This window comes from Myotis lucifugus, unplaced genomic scaffold (genome assembly GCF_000147115.1).
Source record: "Myotis lucifugus unplaced genomic scaffold, Myoluc2.0 scaffold_103, whole genome shotgun sequence".
Lineage (NCBI taxonomy): Eukaryota > Metazoa > Chordata > Mammalia > Chiroptera > Vespertilionidae > Myotis > Myotis lucifugus.
This window is the reverse complement of record NW_005871151.1, coordinates 2276913-2295536: the sequence shown is the minus strand read 5'-3', so window position 1 is coordinate 2295536 and position 18624 is coordinate 2276913. Positions and strand designations below refer to the sequence as shown.

The following is an 18624-nucleotide window of genomic DNA, read 5'->3' as shown; positions in this document are numbered from 1 at the left end:
CGGAATCAAACCCTTTCTGAAACTGTAAGTTATTACTTTCACTACAAATCTTCTTCCCTCTATCCTATAATGAATTCTCTGAGATGTTCATTGTGTGTGTGTGTGTGTGTGTGTGTGTGTGTGAGAGAGAGAGAGAGAGAGAGAGAGAGAGAGAGAGAGAGAGAGAGAGAGAATCTGTGGCAGTGTTTGGATATGCCAACTGTTAAGGTGATTATTTTTTCGGCAACACTTTCTTCCCAGCCATCTGCCTGAGGGACTAGATCATCACACAGCAGAGCTTGTCTCAGTTATGACACAGCTCTCTCTGAGCTTCTGCTTTTGGGTCACAGACTCTACCGAGGGGGGCTGCAGCCTGGCTCCTGAAAGCATCCAACTCACCATAGTCCAGAGCCCGCTGAGTAGCCCTTGCCTTGATTCCAGGGTGTGTGGTCCAAGCAGATGAGATGTAGACATTCCACAGGAGGAAACATCCCCAAAGGACTCGGACCATCTTTGTACACATCTGCAAGTAACCGACATTTATGGCTCCTTTATTATTCTGGACTTTCTCATTGGTCAATTCCACCCAGCATTTCTAGGCTTTCTCATGTTCATTGTTCACTTCCAGGACTACCGTACATCTATCCATCCAGTAATCATTTGTTAAACACACCAGAACATGTTCTAGATGCTGAGGATGTACAGATGATCCATGTGCGTGGCCCCTGACCTCTGCTTCCCATAGACTAGTGGTGAGTCACACACACCCACACGTACACACACACACACACACACACAGATGATTATAACACAATACAGGATGATGCAATGCAATATAATACAAGAGCCTTACAGTACATGTAATGATTGGGATATGCCTTGGGGAAGATACTGGGGTGGGGGTGAGGATAGTTTTAGGATCTTCTAGGGCCAGCTCCAATGTCCGCTCTGTGACAGCTTCCCTCACCATGTCATTTTGCACTGGGTTCACCACCATCTCCCCTGTGCTTCCACTGCACTTTGTACAATACATATGCATGCATGCATTGAAACATCATGAGCTTTCAGGCAGGCTCACTATTTCCACTGCTATACCTCCAACCATTACACCAAGCCAGTATCATTTCATGAATGTTCACAATCAGCTCCTTACTGGTCTCTCTGCCTCCCTTGCCCTCTTCTGGCTATGTTCCACATCACAGCCGAGTAGGCCTCCTAAAATGAAGTCAGATCTTGTCACCTCCACCCCATCAAGACTTTGAGTGGTTCCCCATCTTATTCAGCATAAAAGCCAGAGCCCTTCCACCAGCTGCAAGGCCATGCCCTACTCCACACCTCTACTTTCTCATTGACCTCCTTCCTTAACACTGTTGTCTGGCTCACCTGTCCCCAGCCTCACTGGCTGACTTTATCTTTCTTGAACACTCTCTGGGACCTGCATCCTCAGGTCTTTGCACTTGTTGTTCCTTCTGCCTGGTAGAGTCACCTCACAGATAACCACATGGGTGTCTTTCACTTTCTTCAGGTATCTCAGGTGTTATCTCACTGAAGCCTTTCCCAACCACTCTATACAAAACAAGGATTGTTACCCCCCCTCACACCCCGAGACCCTGATATTCACTATGCCCCTTCTTGCTTTATTTTTCTCCAGGTACGTATCATCATCTAGCATAGTCTATAGTAACTCATTTGTTCATTGCCTGTCTCTCTTGCTGGAATTTTTAGGTTTCATGAGGGAAGAATTGCATCACTTCAGCACCTTGAACAGCGACTGGCACACAGTAGGCAATGGGTAAATACTGAATGATTGATTGGTTGAATGAATGAATGTCTCTTCCTGGAGACTGTGAAGTGGGCCAGATTAACCTTCTGAGTTCCCACAGCACTTGGAGCAGTCCCTGATCTTGATATGCACCATCCTGTATTCTGATTGTCTTTGTCCCTTCATCATTGGCACTGTCTTACTTTTATATCTCCAAAGTCTGGTACGATGCCTGGCACATGGTAGATACACCAAAAAATCTTAATAAACATCTTCTTTAAGGAAAGAGACCACATATTCTTCACTGTGCCCAATGGGTTTTGGGCACATTCTCACACATGCCACAGACCCACAGGTGACAGAGGCCCACCGAGTTAACACACAAATATGAAACAGATCAGAGAAACATTTGTGGGGGTAATCAAAGAAGAGGAAGTTGTGGGAGCCATTTAGACAGAGGGAGGGGTAGGGAAGGACAGGATTCAAAAGGGGTTCAGAAGCAATCTGGATGAAGGAAAAGGGGTTACTATAAGAGGTGTGTTTGAGTGTGTGTGTGTGGTGCATGGCCAAGATAAGTGAGAGCTTTGATAAAGGGGCTTGTGTGGGCTTATGGGTAAGGCCATAGAAGTGGGAATGGGGGTGGCACAGACAAAAGGACTTATTTGAAAGGAATAGAGCGGTTTGACCAGGGAAGGGAGTATCTGGGGAGGGCTGTTGCTAGCCTATCTTGGCTTTTGTGTGAAATGGGTAAAGGTGGCCTCTGGCACAGCGTGGAGCTGGTGAAAAGTGTTTTAGGAAAACCCCACATCAGTGTATCCAGTTTGGTGGGGCAAGCAAGGGCTGCCCCACTCACTTCTTGGGCTGGCATTTGTCCAGTGCACAAGCTGCCCAACTCACACAGTGGACCTAAGCTCAGATTAGTGAATGCTCAGGCAGGTATTTTGACGGACGGCCATGAGGTTGAAAAGGGTGTATCTACTATGTGTCTGTTCTGTACAGCATAAGTCCACCTTCAGGTGTGAGGAAAGGCTGGCTCAATCAACCTCATCTCCCAGGAGCCCTCTCTGTGTACCCCACTGGCCAGACAAGCTGGACTCCTGGTTTGTAAACACAGGCTATGCTTCCTGCCCAATGCCTGTGCTTATGCTGCTTCCCTGACGTAGGCCTGCAGAAACCCTGTGCATCCAAAGGTCCATTTTATTTTAATATTTTTAAAATATATTTTTATTGATTTCAGAGAGAAAGGGAGAGGAAGAGATAGAAACATCAATGATGAGAATCATTAATTGGCTGCCTCCTGCATGCCCCCTACTGGGGATCGAGCCCACAACCCGAGCATGTGCCGTCGCCAGGAATCGAACCTGGGACCCTTCAGTCCGCAGGCCAATGCTCTATCCACTGAGCCAAACCAGCTGGGGTAAGGTCCATTTTAAACACAGCCTTCTTTCTGAAACCACTTCTGAATTCCCAAAGCTAATCTCACTTCCTTTGGAACCCTCAGTCAAAACATATATTGAAACATGGGTGTATGTTTATCTTCTTGCTTATTATCTGTCTCTCCTACCAGAATGGAAGTACCAGAAGGGCACAGACCTGATCTGGTTTGGAGGTCCCAGAGCTTGGCTTGGTGTCTTGGACATGGGAGCGATGGATAAGAATTGGTATAATGAATCAGTGAATCATAAATGAAGGAATAGCCCTTACCTCACTCTACATTATAGTTCTTTGCGGAGGTGATTGGAAAAGCACCTATACACTAGCAGAGCACAGGTACCCATAAGAGCAGGTGTTGGCCATAGTCCTGGAGCACAGTCAGGGAGGCCAGACACTGGATCATGGGGAGGAGGAGTGGTCAGTGTGGTTGGGGTACTGGGCATGGGGACTCAGAGTAGTGACTATTTACTATTACTGCTCAGTTATTTCAATATTTTAACTCTGCTATGGCCATATGCATTCAGTGTGATGTTTCAGCCCTACGGAGTTGGTTTGGGTTATAGAGGACAATCTACAGAAAGAACCTGGACAGCAATGCCGGGGGCAGGGCTAAGGAGGGGTGGCTGGAGGACGATCGGGGTGCAGAACACACTAAGGGAAGCACAGAGGAAAGAGACTGAGAGCTAAGGGGAAGGGACTTGGGTAGGAGAGGATGATCTCTGGCCAAGAAATGAGTGATCTGAGGGCTGGAAGAAGTGCGAGGAGTGGGTAAGCAAGTGTGAGCTCTTCCACGTTCTGGGAGGCACATCTGATACTCAGGATGGACTCAGGAGCTAGGTCCAGTTGCCATCTGTGCTAGGCCTTCCTTAATCCTTCAGTTGACCTGGGGGATAGCAGAGATGAATGGGACTATGGGAGTAAGCAAAACACTCCTGGGGCTCAGTTCTGTGGCTATTCGTCAACTGGTATAGAAGTGTTTCTACATTTTAACAAAAGATGAGGTCATATGAACGTGTAGTCATGCTAATATCTGTAGGCAAAGAACTATAAATGGATGTGTCATACCAAGGCAGGCATAAGACAAATTTTTCAAAAGAGGAAAACATTTTTCATAGCAGTCGAAAGCAATGGGAAAAAATGTTAGACCAAAAAAACTATACCCATTAAATTGTGTGCAAATTAAAGTAGAAATGATGTATCTGCCTAGCACATAGTAGGAACGCAGTAAATATTTACTAACTGACCAACTGACTGACTTACAAGATCCTGGTTAACTAAGAAAGGTTCTAGAACAGGGTGAAAAAATGAGAAAACCAAACCATCATATAAATAGCTCTCCATTTCTATAGCAAAAAAGCACGATAAACCAAAGCAGAGATACTACTTGCTAAGAAGCTCAGAACAATGCTTTGAGGTGGATGTTATCCGACCTCTGTTTTGGACATGTGGACAGAGGCTTAGGGAGTCTGAATGAGCTGTGTGAGGCCACATAGCAAGTCAAGCACCTGGGAATCAAACCTTGTTCTTCTGGCTCCTCCTCTTACTATTTATAATTTTTTTCATTTAATGACTTGATAAATGCTAGAATTATAATTTTCACTTGGGAATTTTAAATAGGAGTTTCTTGATGCCATCTTCTATGTGGAAAAAAATATATTAAGTGTCTGGAAATTTTTAAGCATCAAGTGCAAGTCCCTTTGTCTTTCCTTGGGCACAAGTGAAGTTTTTAATCCCCTTCCAACAGCAAAAATCTGTTTCCCTTCTTAGTTAAAGAAAGTTTCTGAAGTGGTCCACTTTGATGGAGATCCCAGGACCTCAACATTGAATACAGAAAAACATATTTTTCCTCTAAAATTTTTATGAGTGAATGAAATTACTGGGCTATAAAGAGATGAATTGTATGTAATTTTCAGTTGAATTGTTTGGCTAGGAGGATAATTTATGGGCCGGGGAGGAAAGGAACCTTGCCAAGCAAGGAGATGACTCCTAAAAGGTTAAGTCATTTGGCTGACAAGTAAGGGCAAGGTGAGTAGCCTGTTAGAAGAAGGGATCCAAGATGATTTAACACCCTGCCAGCCAAGTAACCTATCTTGTTGCTTCTGAGGATTACTTCTTTCTAAGATTCAAAGCCTCGGAACCCATGACATTTCCTTGCCAACATATGGGCGGAATAACACTCCTAAATTAGATGGCCCTTGCCTGAGCCATTCCGATGACTAGAAATAAGAAAACTGGTAAAACTGAGAAAATTCCCTAGACAGATCAATTTGCCATTACTACTCATGGGGGAGAGCTCTGACAGACTTGAATAATTGATTAAAGAAGTGATGAGTGAATGAAATGTAGCTTTCAACACAGAGGCAAAGGTGGAAAAATTAAGTTCAATTGGTTTAAAGAAGGCTAGAGTATAATAATATTCCAACCTAATGGTGAAGACAAAATGTATTTAAGAAATCAATAGGTATGGGATAGGGGAAGAACTGGAGAATATTTCAAGGGATTCAGTTCACACATCTGACTTTATATCAAGATCTCTAATGACAAGGGCCTTGAAATTTTACACCAAGTCTTTCTTCCCCAAACTCCATACACAACACGGACACATTAAAACTTTCTGGCAGGGCAGGGTCTAGGTTACTGATGAAGACCTGGCCCCCAAACAGAGAGGTCAAGGCAGCTCCTTAATCCCAACCACATTGGTTGAGACACCAGTTAGACTTTTCTGCCACTGTGCTGGGTTCCCCATTGAAATGGAAGCAAAAAGAAGTCCAGACTCTTGAGCAACCTTCTTAACACTGCTGAACGATACAAAACTGAACATGTAGTCCCTGCTAATTCTCTTTTCTTTCTTAGAGCTGCTCACAATCTTCTGGGTGAGTGTGAGTGACATAAAAAGCAAATAAAACATAAAAACAGAGGCAGACAATAACTCAGAATACGTGACAGCTGCCCCCTCAGGGTGTCCGACCAGATCTGGGACCTCTCCCAGTGGGAGGGTAATCCCCGTCCGGAGATCCTGCCCTGGCAGAGCCCTGAAGCTTGTTCATGATTCTTACCTTAAGCAGAGGAAGAGCCCAAAGCTGGGGAGCACCGTCGATTCCCTCTGCCTTTGAAGTCGATGTGTTCTCCACTTGAGCTTTGAACCCAGCTGCCGCAAAGACAAGATAATTAAGTCTGAATCACCTAGTCGTGGATTTTTTTAATGCCTCTTTCAAAATATGATACGTAATTGCTTCACTTCAATTACCCAATGGCATGAATGAACACTACAGTTTCTACCTAGATGAGCAGACAATGCCACCTATGCAGTAATTACCTCCCCGCAACACGCAGGCGTGTACACACACACACACACATACACGTACGCACACGCACAGCACATGTGAAATAGTGATGGCTACTTTACCAGAATAATGAAGTCAAGACTTCCAATGATATTGAGAAAAAATGTTGAATTGGGAGAGGAGGAATTTTCCTCTCTGGAATATTAAGCTGGTTTCTCCTGGTCAGGGTGCCTGCAGGGCTTGGCTCCACTACTGCCCAGCATACCTTCTGGGCTTTTAGTGGATCAGATTCAGTCTGAAAGCATGAGCCTGATAGCCAGGCCGACCTACTTACCATCTTTATCTCCCAGGGTCAGACCACGGACCGCATCTCTGGGGACCGCATCTCTGGGCGCTGGCTCCTTTTCAGCTTATTAATGACTTCCTGTCTCAGCATTCCTTTGAAGGAAGCTGGGTGGGTGCATCAAGCAGGTATTATGTAACTTGATAGCTTTAGATTCTAAACCCCATCCCCCAGGTTTTGGTCATTGCATTTTCGATGGCCAGGGATCTGATTGCATGAAGTGTCTAATGTCTTATTTACAGCTTTCTGGGTAAGATAGGGTGACAGTTTGTCCTGGTTTTCCCAGGATGCAGGATTTTCAGTAATAAAACCAGGACAGTCCTAGGAGAACTAGGAGGATGGGTCACCTTAGCAAGAAAAACAGGCATGTTCACTTGGCATTGTCTGCACTTCTGACAGCTTATCAGTGTTCTCATCTAGTGTATCTCCAGTTACATTTACCTACTTAGCCGTTTCCTTAGGGGCAAAATGAAGATAAAAATAATATCTACCTTGATAGGTTCTGGTGGGAAAAAAAAGTTAGTAACTGTTTTCGCTTGTTTGAGCTGCTATAACAAAATACTATAGAACAGTAAGCTAAACTGAGCTAAGCTTATATGCTAAGATCACATCGTTTTATAAGCAACAGACATTTGTTCCTCACAGTTTTGGAGGCTGGGAAGTCCAAGGTCAAGTTACCAGCATGGTCATGTTTTGGATAGGACCCTCTTCCAGATTCATAGCTGGCTATGTCCTCACTTGGTGGATGGAGTTGGGAGCTCCCTGCAGCCTCTTTTATAAGGCTCTAATCCCATTACGACATAGGGCCCACCAACTAATATCACCTTTGGGGATTTGGATTTCAACATATAAATTTTTTTGGGATACAAACATTCAGACCATAGTAATAACCTATGAGAAAGTTCTGCCTTGGCTGGTGGCTCAGTTGGTTGGAGTATTGTCCCAGGCACCAATGGGTTTTGGATTCGATTCCTGGTCAGGGCACATATCTAGGTTGCAGATTTGATTCCTGGTTGGGGTGCGTTCAGGGAGCAGCCAATTGGTGTTTCTCTCTCACGTCAATGTTTCTCTCTCCCCCCCCCTTTTCCCTTCCTCTCTCTCTCAAATCAATAAAAACATATCGTTGGGTGAGGATTTGAAAAAAAATTAAAACAGAACTATAAAGTGCTGTAAAATCTTATTAGTATGTGGCCATTATCAATGATGACATGAGACACTGTAGACTTTCTCCTCATAGAATCATTTATTGGCAGTCATCACAGATTAATCCATTCATTAAATCAACAAATATTTATTGGGCACTTACCACATGTAAGGTCCCCTGTCCAAAAAAGACAGAATCCCTGTCCATATGGAGTTTATGTTCTAGCAGATGGAGAGATAAAATAAGCAAACAACAAGATCCACAAAAGGTGCAGATTATGGCGCCTATGAAGGGAATAAGGGGATGTAGTTTGTGGGGTGGTCTTATAATTGGTAGGGCGATGTAACTGGGGGAGATGTGCTTACTTCTCTAGGCTGGTCCAGGAAGGCTTCTCTGAGGAGGTAACATTTGAGCATTAGAAACAGGACAGGCAAAGCTCTGAAAGGAAAGGCGGAGGGAACAGCAAATGGGGGCCAGTGCGTCTGGAATGTAGCAGGAGCAGAAATAATGGTGTTAGACATTTAAATGACGCTGTCAGTTGTTCTGGGAAGAGGTTGGTGGGAACTACGAGTTCCTAAGTCATCCTCCTCGAGGTGGAATGAAAGCCACAGAAGTGCCATCTGAGGCAGCTCCCATGGTGCAGGTGCTAGCCTGGAGGGATGGGGAATCATTTCAGGTGCTACACAGATGAACACCTGAAACTGTATTGTGATTATCTTTAGTGCATTAGGAAAGAAATACCAGACATGGAAGAAGATGAATGACATCATACATCACGTGGGAAACATTTTTCCTCCCATTCTGTTCTTTCCTCAGCATCTCCCCTGGATGGCACCAGTTTCTCTCCCCCTCCCCCTCCCCCCACCCCCTCTGGTCCTAGGTTTACTCTTATCTCACCTCACCCCAAGCAGCTTCTTCGCTCTCCCTTCCCTGCTCCCCTTTTCTACCCCCATTCCTTTTCTCTGGCAGAAAGATTTAGATGTTCAGCCTCCTATTTGCATCTCATGTCCATTAACCAGCTGCATAGGATCTGCTAGACTTTAAACCAGGGGTGGGCAAACATTTTGACTCGAGGGCCACAATGGGTTCTTAAACTGGACCGGAGGGCCGGAACAAAAGCATGGATGGAGTGTTTGTGTGAACTAATATAAATTCAAAGTAAACATCATTACATAAAAGGGTACGGCCTTTTTTTTTTTAGTTTTATTCATTTCAAACTGGCCGGATCCGGCCCGCGGGCCGTAGTTTGCCCACGGCTGCTTTAAACTGTAAAACTGTAAAATAACAGTTGCAAATATTTTCTGATGCAAATATTAATTTTTCTTTTTGTCACAAAAAACCTGAAAGTCTAACCATATCTTGGTGAAAACCTGAGTCATTGTTGTGTATCCTGGGACTTTCCGCACAGGATTTGGGAGGAGTTCTCAGGAAGGGTGGCCTGGATGAATGAGGAGAGAGAAGGTGAACTGGGGGGGCTTTGCCCTGCAGTCCTCGAGGGCTCTCGCCTCACCTGGACCTGCTCTACCCTCCCCGACTCTGGGGCCTTGGGCAATTTACTCACTCCTCTGGGGCGCAGAGCCATCATCTGTAAAAGCGGAGATCACATTTACTTTGAAGAGTCATGATCAGAATTAAACTAAAAGAGCTGGCACATAATAAATTTTTTATATGGTGTCAGTAAATTAGATACATTATTACTTGCATTTCCTCTATTTTATTTTTATACTAGTAATTTAAGATCTTCTAAACAATTTTTATTTTTAAGAAATGTGTTAAATTTTCATGGTATTTATTTTTTTTATATTTACCCTCTATTTGGAAATTAACAGAAGTTTTCCCTTTATATAGCTTCCCCTTTTAAATAAATTTATATATAGTTTAAGAAGTGGGCTGATTTATAGGGGGAAAAAGTAAATAACAATACAGCTCATAAGGGACATGGAATAATTTTGGAAAAAGGGCTGAAATAAATAGAGTGTAGGAAACTAAGACTGAAGAAGAGAGTGTAGCTAGTTTCATTTCATTTGAAAGGGTCTAGATATTATTAACCAATGTCACCCCAACACATTTAATAAAAATAAAATAAAGAAAGGGGCTATAGAAATCAGCTCATTAGCTTTCCTTTTTATTCAAGGAATCATTTTAGGGCAAATTTGCCAAGTTCATCATTAAAAACAACAACAAAAGCCAGCAGCACTATATCCAGTTTCATTATTTATTTTAGTTTTTCAAGTTTAACTGGAGATTTGCTGGGAATGCCTGCTTATCCAGAATGCAAACTGAATTATTTTACTTACCAATGGCTGACAATGCATTAGTCTCTGCAGATTAAGGGGCACCTTTAATTAAAACTCCAAAAGAAAAATCTTCATGAACTTGGTAGAATAACTGTTCATTAAAGAAAGATGCCAAGATACAGTATTAAGGAACCGAGTGACCATCCTAGCTCCTGGTTTCCAGAATGTCTGGGCTGTCCCCATGTAGAAAAAAGCCTATCTGAATATCAGGCTCTTTTTTAACTTGGAAGACAACTATGTTATTCTTTATGGCAGACAAAAGTAGGAGGGGACAGGGGTTGGGTGTATATGGGGAATGAACCAGAGAGGGCAATTTTAGAACAAAAGACACTTTGAGCTCTGACCCCTCACTGCCCACCACGCCCTGCCCTCAACATTTTTTGTTGGCAAAATCTGGTTAAATGGGACCCCTGAAGAGGGAGAGAAGGGGTAGAGGAAAATAAGAGGTAACATTTTTTGTTATGTCCTGGGCACTATCTATATATGAACTCTTTAAATTTCCACCAAGACTGTGTAAGGTATGAATATTATCTCCATTTTACAGATGAGGAAACCAAGAGGTTAGGTAGTTTGCCTAAGCTTGGGCATCTCAGACAGTAAGTTACAGAGCCAGGGTTCAGGGCCCAGGTGGGTAGGTGTGCTGCTTCTGGAAGTCACTCTTAGCCACTATGCTAAGCAGCCTTTTTAGGAAGGTCACTAAAGGGCAATCCGAAGTCTAGGGGATGTGCAAGGTGAGGAGAGAGAAGGATGCTGTTGCCAGGCAACACATCTGGTTTTTCAAGCTGCTAATCGAGTCAGTGTAATTGCTAGTTTGAAATTGCTGGTTTATTCCTGACTAGAGGAAGCTGCCTGGAGTTTATGTGCCTCATGAAAGAGACAAGTGACTCTGCAGTTCATCCAGAAGGGCCGGGGAGACATCTGGCAGAATCACCCTACCACCCGGCAGCATCTCCCCGTCTCTTCCCAGTTCTGTTCCAGGCCACACTCCCTTGAAGTCTGTGTGATGATGTTTCTGGGTGGACACCGATGACTGAGTCGGAACGTGGCTTCTCCCACCCACCAGTCTCACTCTGGAATGATTTACAGCAGTGACTCCCTACTGGTTTTGATAAATAAACACACCCACTTGCCTGCTTACCTCCACTTATTATCAGTTATCTAAAAGGGAATTACATTTTATTATTTGCAGTTCAAAGTGAACTTGAATTCATGCTAAATTTTAAATGCATATACATATGACTTTTAATTTTTATTTAATTTTATTGATTTTAGAGAGGGAGAAAGGGAGAGAGAGAGAGAGAGAGAGAGAGAGAGAGAGAGATCAACACGAGAGAGACACATTGATCAGCTGCCTTCCATACATGCTCTGACCAGGGATCAAACCCACAACCTAGGTATGTGCCCTAACTGGGAATCGAATTGGTGACCTTTTGGTGCATGGAGACACTCCAATTGAGCCACACCACCAGTCAGGGAACATATGACTTTTGTGAGAAATGGAGGGTATTGTGAAATCAAGCAAATAAGATAGTGTGATACAACTCTGACATGTCTGAGAACCACTGATGTGAGCCCAAATCAAACAAATAAGAATTTGTCTACCTTGGCATTAATGATACTTTGGGCACAGAATTATTTTTTCTGTTTTTTTAAGAATACTTTTTCTACGAAACACTTTTTTTTCAATTGCAGTTGACATCCTATATTGGACCACATAATACTTTGATGTAGGGGGCTATCCTGTGCTTCGTAGGATGTTTAGCAGCATCCCTGGTCTCTACACTGATGCTAAGCAGCACCACCCTCTCCTACCTGAGTTGTGACTATGGCCAAGGTCCCTTGACAGGCCTCAGCTGAGAACCAAGGAAACTACAATGTGTGTGTGTGTGTGTGTGTGTGTGTGTGTTTTATAACATATTTTTATTGATTTCAGAGAGGAAGGGAGAGGAAGAGAGAGATAGAAACATCGATGATGAGAGAGAATCATTGACCGGATGGATGCCTCCTACACACACCACAATGGGGATCGAGCCTGCAATCTGGGCATGTGTGCCCTGGCTGGGAATCGAACCGTGAGCTCCTGGTTCATAGGTCGACTCTCAACCACTGAGCCACGCCAGCAGAATGTATATTAAAGTATTCTATCTAGACTTTGCAGTAGAAAATGACATTCTTCTAACATTTAAAAAATATTTTTCTTAATTACCTAATAAATATATGAATACATTCTCTTGGTAAAAGATTCCAACAGTACCGAGTTACAGATCAAACTGTGAAAATCTGAATGCTCCCTCTGACTTCACCCTTGTCTCCTGTCTGCCTCTTTCTAATTTGCTTTCCAATAATATTTTTATTTCTTCCTTCCAATAGGTCCAAACATCTTCATTTGGTCCATGGGAGGATTTTAACCATTTCAACAAATAAGGAGATTTTTTTTTTAACTTACATGGTTCTAATTTCAACCCACAACATTTTTTTAAAGGCCCATTTCAAATTCTCACCAAGCACAATATCTACAAACTTTTAAAATTTCTTCTACTAAGGAGATTTGCCTATTCTCTATTCAATCACTTGTTTAAATCAGTTTGGACTTACAGATATTTATTCTATACTTTGGCTTATAATCAAAGTCTTCATAATAATTCTATAAATCTAAAACCTCAAAGTCTTTTCATAAATTAAAAAAAAAATCCCAAACAACCTCAGTAAGACCACATGGTATAGCCCAATGGTTCCCCACAGTAGCCTCGCCTGACAATCATTAGAAATGCAAATTCTGAAGCCCCTCTCCAGACGTGTTTAAGGAGAGGCTCTCTTCAATGAGAGACTCTGGGGCTGGGACTCCGCAATCTCTGGGCGATTCTGAGACTAACGTGTGAGAACTGTTGGTAAGTAGATAAAAGCTCAAGATTCAGGTAAGTAATCTGGATCTGTAAGAAAACACCCAAACTAAGGCCAACCTGACTTGCCCTGGTAGAGACAGTGAGGATCTTACTTTCCCAAATAGAGATAGTAAGAACTCAGAGACAAGCATGAATACTTCATTTTAAATCTTGCTTCACCATCCTTACACTGGACATGGAGGTTGAGGGTTGTTGAAGATAGAGAAGACCTGCCCTTTCCCATTGAGAAACTCATACTCTAGGATGAGAGAAAGCCTGGTGTACTAATAACTGCACTGTGATGTGACGGGTAACACCGAAAAGTGTGTTCCCAGTGCTCCTGGAGCAAAAAGAGAGAGAAACACATTCTGCTTGGAAGAAGGGAAGGAAAGATATTCCAGATAGAAGGACTGGCATGTGCAAAGGCATGCAAATTGATTATGTATGTGTATACATATATACACACATATCTCTTTGCTCTGTCAGCTGAGAAGGCCTGGAAGCAACAACACCCCAATAGCAATGAGCACACCTAGCACCCAGATCTTGGTTTCTAATACCCTTCTCCAATGAAAGGAACTAGGACTCTTTGGAAAAACGACTGATCCTAGGGTTGGGGCAAGATATATACAAAATGTAGCATCTTATAGTGCCAGAAAGTGCTTGGAAACAGAACAAATCAAATGCACAAAAGCCGGCAATGATGTCAATGGACACAGTAGCCAACGGAAAGATCTCCCAATGGTCAAAGTTGGAACAATTTGAGCAACAAGATAAAGTAGTGTTGGATTATAAGCCAAAGTATAAAATAAATACGTCCAAATCGATATAAACAAATGATTGAATAAATAGAGAATAGGCAAACATCTTGTGCAGAAGAAATTAAAAATAATTTATGTAAACGCTTCACCCCTGAGGAAATAGGTACAACTCCCTCTCTTTAAATGTGGGCTGTACATGGCTACAGTATGAAAAGGAGAAAAAAGGAGTGAATTTACAGTGGAGAAGCAAAATGATGAGGGTTAACACCAATAGTGAGAAGTCATATTGAAAATATGTACTGTTGATGCGATGTGATGAGAATGGTGCTCTAGCATAAAGGGTCATCTTCCCAGGAGCACATCACCTCAGTCAAATCATGAGAAAATATCAGACAAGTCCCAATTGAGGGACAGTCTACAAAATACCTGACCAGTGATCCTCAAAACTGTCAAAGTCATAAAATATAACAGAAGTCTCAGAAACTGTCCCAAACAAGAGGAGCTTAAGAAGCCATGACAACCAATGTAATGTGGTGTCCTGGATGGGATCCTGGACCAGGAAAAGGACATCCAGTGAAAACTAAGGAAGTCTGAACGAAGTGAACATTAGTTAATAAAAATGTATCCATATTAGCTCATCCATTGTGACAAATGGGCCATCCTGATATAAAATGTTAATAATAGGAAAAATTGGCTATGTGGTATGTAGGCCTTCATAATAATTCTGTATATCTAAAACTGTTCTAAAATAAAATGTTTACTTAAAAAAGCCTACAGGGAGCCAATGAATGGAGTCCCACGGAAGAGTGACATCATGTAGTATTGTATGAAATACTACAAAAAAGAAATTTAAATTTCTGAACTCTGAAAGTTGTAGTGACTATTGCTTGCAGACATTAAGGTGACATCCTGCAAAAAAGAAAATAAAATCTCAAGGGAGATGGTTGAGAGAGGGGTATATAACATTCTTACGGACCTCTAACGTGTTGGGGTGTAGTCCTCTAGGGTACCTTAATTCCTGGCCGTGCCTTGGGAATGCTCTGGTTCTCTTTCAGGACCCTCGTGCACTTCCCTGGTTGGATCACTTCAGCCATCAGTGGTTACACTCTGCTGGGCAAAGGATTGTGATAAGAATCCCTGGTGCATTAGTTTTCTGTTATTGTCATAACAACCTTAGTGTTTTAATACAAAAGTTGTTATTTTACCGAATCTTTATAACACACCTGCCTGATATACATATCTATATATATATAATAGCCTAATATGCAGTGTCCTCTTGGGAGTTCGACCGACAGGGTGTTCGATCGCTCGCTATGACGTGCGCTGACCACCAGGGGTTGGTGAGGAACGAAAGAAGTCTCCAGCTGGCTGCTGGGGAAGGGTGGCCCCGGCAGGCAGGGACCCTACACGTGCACTGGGTCTTTATTGACTTCAGAGAGGAAGGGAGAGAGATAGAAACATCAACAATGAGAATCACCGATGGGCCGCATCCTGCACGCCCCACACGGGGGATTGAGCCTTGGGCATGTGCCCTGACCAGGAATGGAACTGTGACCTCCTGGTTCATAGGTCGGCACTCAACCACTGAGACACACTGGCTAGGCTGTCTGATATATCTGTTACTTTTTCATTTTTACAGATAGTAACTTACTGAGGTTTACACTGTATTAAGAGCTGGTTATGTGGTGGATGGTCTCCAAAGACACCATGTTAGCCTTCCACTGCTTTCTCCAAGAATGTTATTTCAGAGAGAAATAAACTTACATTTGCCACTCTTATTTCAGATCTCTGCTAGAGCCGCTGAAGCTATATCCTAACATAGCCTCCAAATACAGTCATCTCCCAAGTTCTATGATTTCTACCTCTGTAACATTACTCTTGTCCATCCCACTATCTCCATTCCCACTGGCATTCCACTCGTTTCTTTCTTCTTAGTTACCAAAAGAGCCTACGAAGTGAGCCGGTCTCTACTCCAATGGTTTGCGAGGCAATTTTGCTTCCTAGGGGATATTTGGCAAAGTTTGGAGATATCTTTGGTTCTCACAACTGGAGGAGGGGCGTTCTACAGGCCCTTTGTGAATAGAGACTAGGGATGATGCTAACATCCTATAATGTATGGGCTTGTCCTCCACAACAAAGACGTAGGAGGCTTCAAATGCCAGTAGTGCCGAGGTTGAGAAACCTTGATCTAATGTATCCCCCACTAATACGTCTATTATATCTGCTGTGACAGGTTCACATTTCGTATCTGACCTATGCCCCTTATTGTGTACACCTGTCAGACTCCTGGCTTCCTATCATTGTTTAAACAGCCTTCCTATATTTGGGGAAATTCCAAATATATATATATTTTTAAGTCCTGCCTCTCCAGGAAAAGAGTTCGGACCCCAAATTCCAGTCTCTTTTGCAGCCAGGACTCAGGCATGGGACCTGGTCTCTCTCAGTCAGATATATCCCTAGGAACCTTTGATTTAGAGGTGAGCAGGTGAGGAAACAGGCTCCTTTGGGAGCTTGGCACTTTGTTGGTGCAGGAGGCCGCGAAAGTGTGTGGCATCTGAAGGTGGCAGCCATTCCCCAGTGGTGATGCAGTTTCCTCCAGGGTGGGGTGGGTGGCAGCAGCAATCCCAGTCATGGTAGTTTCCTCATCAGGCCAGTTCTTCAGCATGGTTCTGAGCTTCATTCCTGGAAGCTTAGCCTGGAGCCACTTCTCCAATCCTCCCCAGAATTCCCTGAGCTACCCAGTATCATTTAATATGCTCTTTCCCCCTTAGTCACCCAGAGCCAGCTTCTATAGCTCAGAACTAAGATCCCTGGTAGCTAAAGACACCCCTGCTTAAAACTCTCCAATGGCTTCCCATACATTCTAGAATGTGCCCCAAATCCTTTCCTTAGCCCAAGGCTAATTTTTATCCAGGGCGGTACCCACTGACCTTTACCCTGGTCCTGCCACCCTGCCTCAATCCCATATTGCTTGCTACTAAAGAACCCTGCTGTCACAGCAACCCTCCTCTAAATGCCCTAATCCCCAGGACTTTCTCTGATCTCTTTCACAAAAAACCCCCAATTTTAAAATATATTTTATTGCTATTTTTTAACAGAGAGGAAGGGAGAGGGATAGAGAGTTAGAAACAGCGATGAGAGGATAACATCGATCAGCTGCTCCTGCACACTTCCACTGGGGATGTGCCCGCACCAAGGCACATGCCCTTGACTGGACTCAAACCTGGGACCCTTGAGTCTGCAAGCTGACGCTCTATCCACTGAGCCAAACCACTTAGGGCAAAAACCCCAATTTTTATGCTTTACTACAAGAATCAATTCACTCTACTGTAAACTGCGTCTTTTCAATCTGAGTCTTCAGCACCTAGCACAATGACTGCCACAAAGGTGATCTGTACACGGTTCCTTAATGAAGGCCAGGATGTGGACAAGTACTGCCACCTAGGGGGAGAAACTTTACTCAAGTTTCATGATTTGGACAGTGGCTATCAGACGAGGATGAAACTGGGATACGCTCTCCCTCCTCTAGGTTATCTTCATCTTCATTATTGTCAGACCCTCCCGCATGGCTCCCAAGGACCCCTGCCTATTGATTGTAATCATGCCTTTGGGTTGATCTTCCCACGCTGAAGGGTTGGTTTGGGATCAATAGAATATGACAAAAGTGTTGGTGCCTGACTTTTAAAGCTAGATCACAAGAAGACACCGTGGCTTCTGCTTTGGCCTCCCTGGGATCACTGGCACTGAGGGAAGCCAGATGCCAGGCCATGGGGGCACTCAAGTGGCCTCATGTGGAGGTCCGTGCAGCGTAAAACTGACCTCCTGCCAACAGTCACGTGAGCAAGCCACGCTGGAAGCAGATCTCCAGCCCAAGGTCAAGACTTCAGATAACTGGCCCCGTTGGTGTGGCTCAGTGGTTGAGAGTCAACCTATGAACCAGGAGGTCGCGGTTCCGGTCAGGGCTCATGCCTGGGTTGTTGGTTTGGTACCCCCCCTCCCCAAGGGGGCATGCAGGAGGCAGTCGATCAATGTCTATATCTCCCTTTCCCTTCCTCTCTCTGAAATGAATAAAAATCAATCAATCAACAAATAAAATATATTAAAAAAAGACCAGATAACTGCAGCCTTGGCCTCCATCCTGACTGTAATCGCCCAAGAGGCCATGAGGGAACCACCCAGCCAAGCCAGGCTCCAGTTCCCGACCTGCAGAACCTGTGGGGCAATAGGTTTGTCGTTTTAAGGTGTTAAGCTTTGGCGTGACTGTTATGCAGCAACAGAATACTAACGTACTCTCCGACACAGATCACTGACGACAAGCTGTTTTTTACATTTTGCTGGAATAGGAGGAAACTACCAGAGCCTGGGTTCCACCTGCAGCGGTTCTCAACCTGTGGGTCACGAACAATGGAAATACATCCTGCATATCAGATATTTACATTACGATCCATAACAGTAGCAACATTACAGTTATGAAGTAGCAACGAAAATAATTTTATGGTTGGGGGTCACCACAACATGAGGAATTGTATTAAAGGGTCGCGGCATGAGGAAGGTTGAGAACCACTGAGGCTTCTCCGAGCAGATGACGCAGGTGCTGGGCGAAGGGCCCGGGGAAAGAACCAGTCACACCTGGGCCTTGTGGAGCGGCGAGGGGCGTCGTCTGCAGTCCCCGCTTCAGGGTGAACATTCCCCAGGACCACGTGGAGCGAGTCTGCACAGCCTTGGCGGGGGCGGAGCC

General features: G+C 43.8%; 1 protein-coding gene across 7 annotated transcripts in view; it reads right to left on the bottom strand.

Moving 5' to 3' along the window:
• Nucleotides 1–18620, bottom strand: part of BPIFC (BPI fold containing family C) — a 46171-nt gene extending 27551 nt beyond the window's left edge. For 3 of the 7 annotated variants that reach the window (XR_002830208.1, XM_006092718.2, XM_023757232.1), the window contains exons 1-3: nucleotides 18516–18618; nucleotides 6232–6323; nucleotides 379–502 (exon numbers count right to left, since the gene is read on the bottom strand). Coding sequence is in view for 6 of the 7 variants with exons in the window: in XM_006092718.2 (XP_006092780.2) it covers nucleotides 379–502; nucleotides 6232–6323; nucleotides 18516–18573 (274 nt within the window). In the remaining variant the exon portion in view is untranslated. Of the gene's footprint in view, nucleotides 1–378; nucleotides 503–6231; nucleotides 6324–6793; nucleotides 7712–14862; nucleotides 14994–18515 lie in introns of those variants that run through there. The other 4 variants (XM_014459148.2, XM_023757233.1, XM_014459149.2 and 1 more) reach the window with 4 other exon arrangements.
• Nucleotides 18621–18624: the final 4 nt, after the last annotated feature.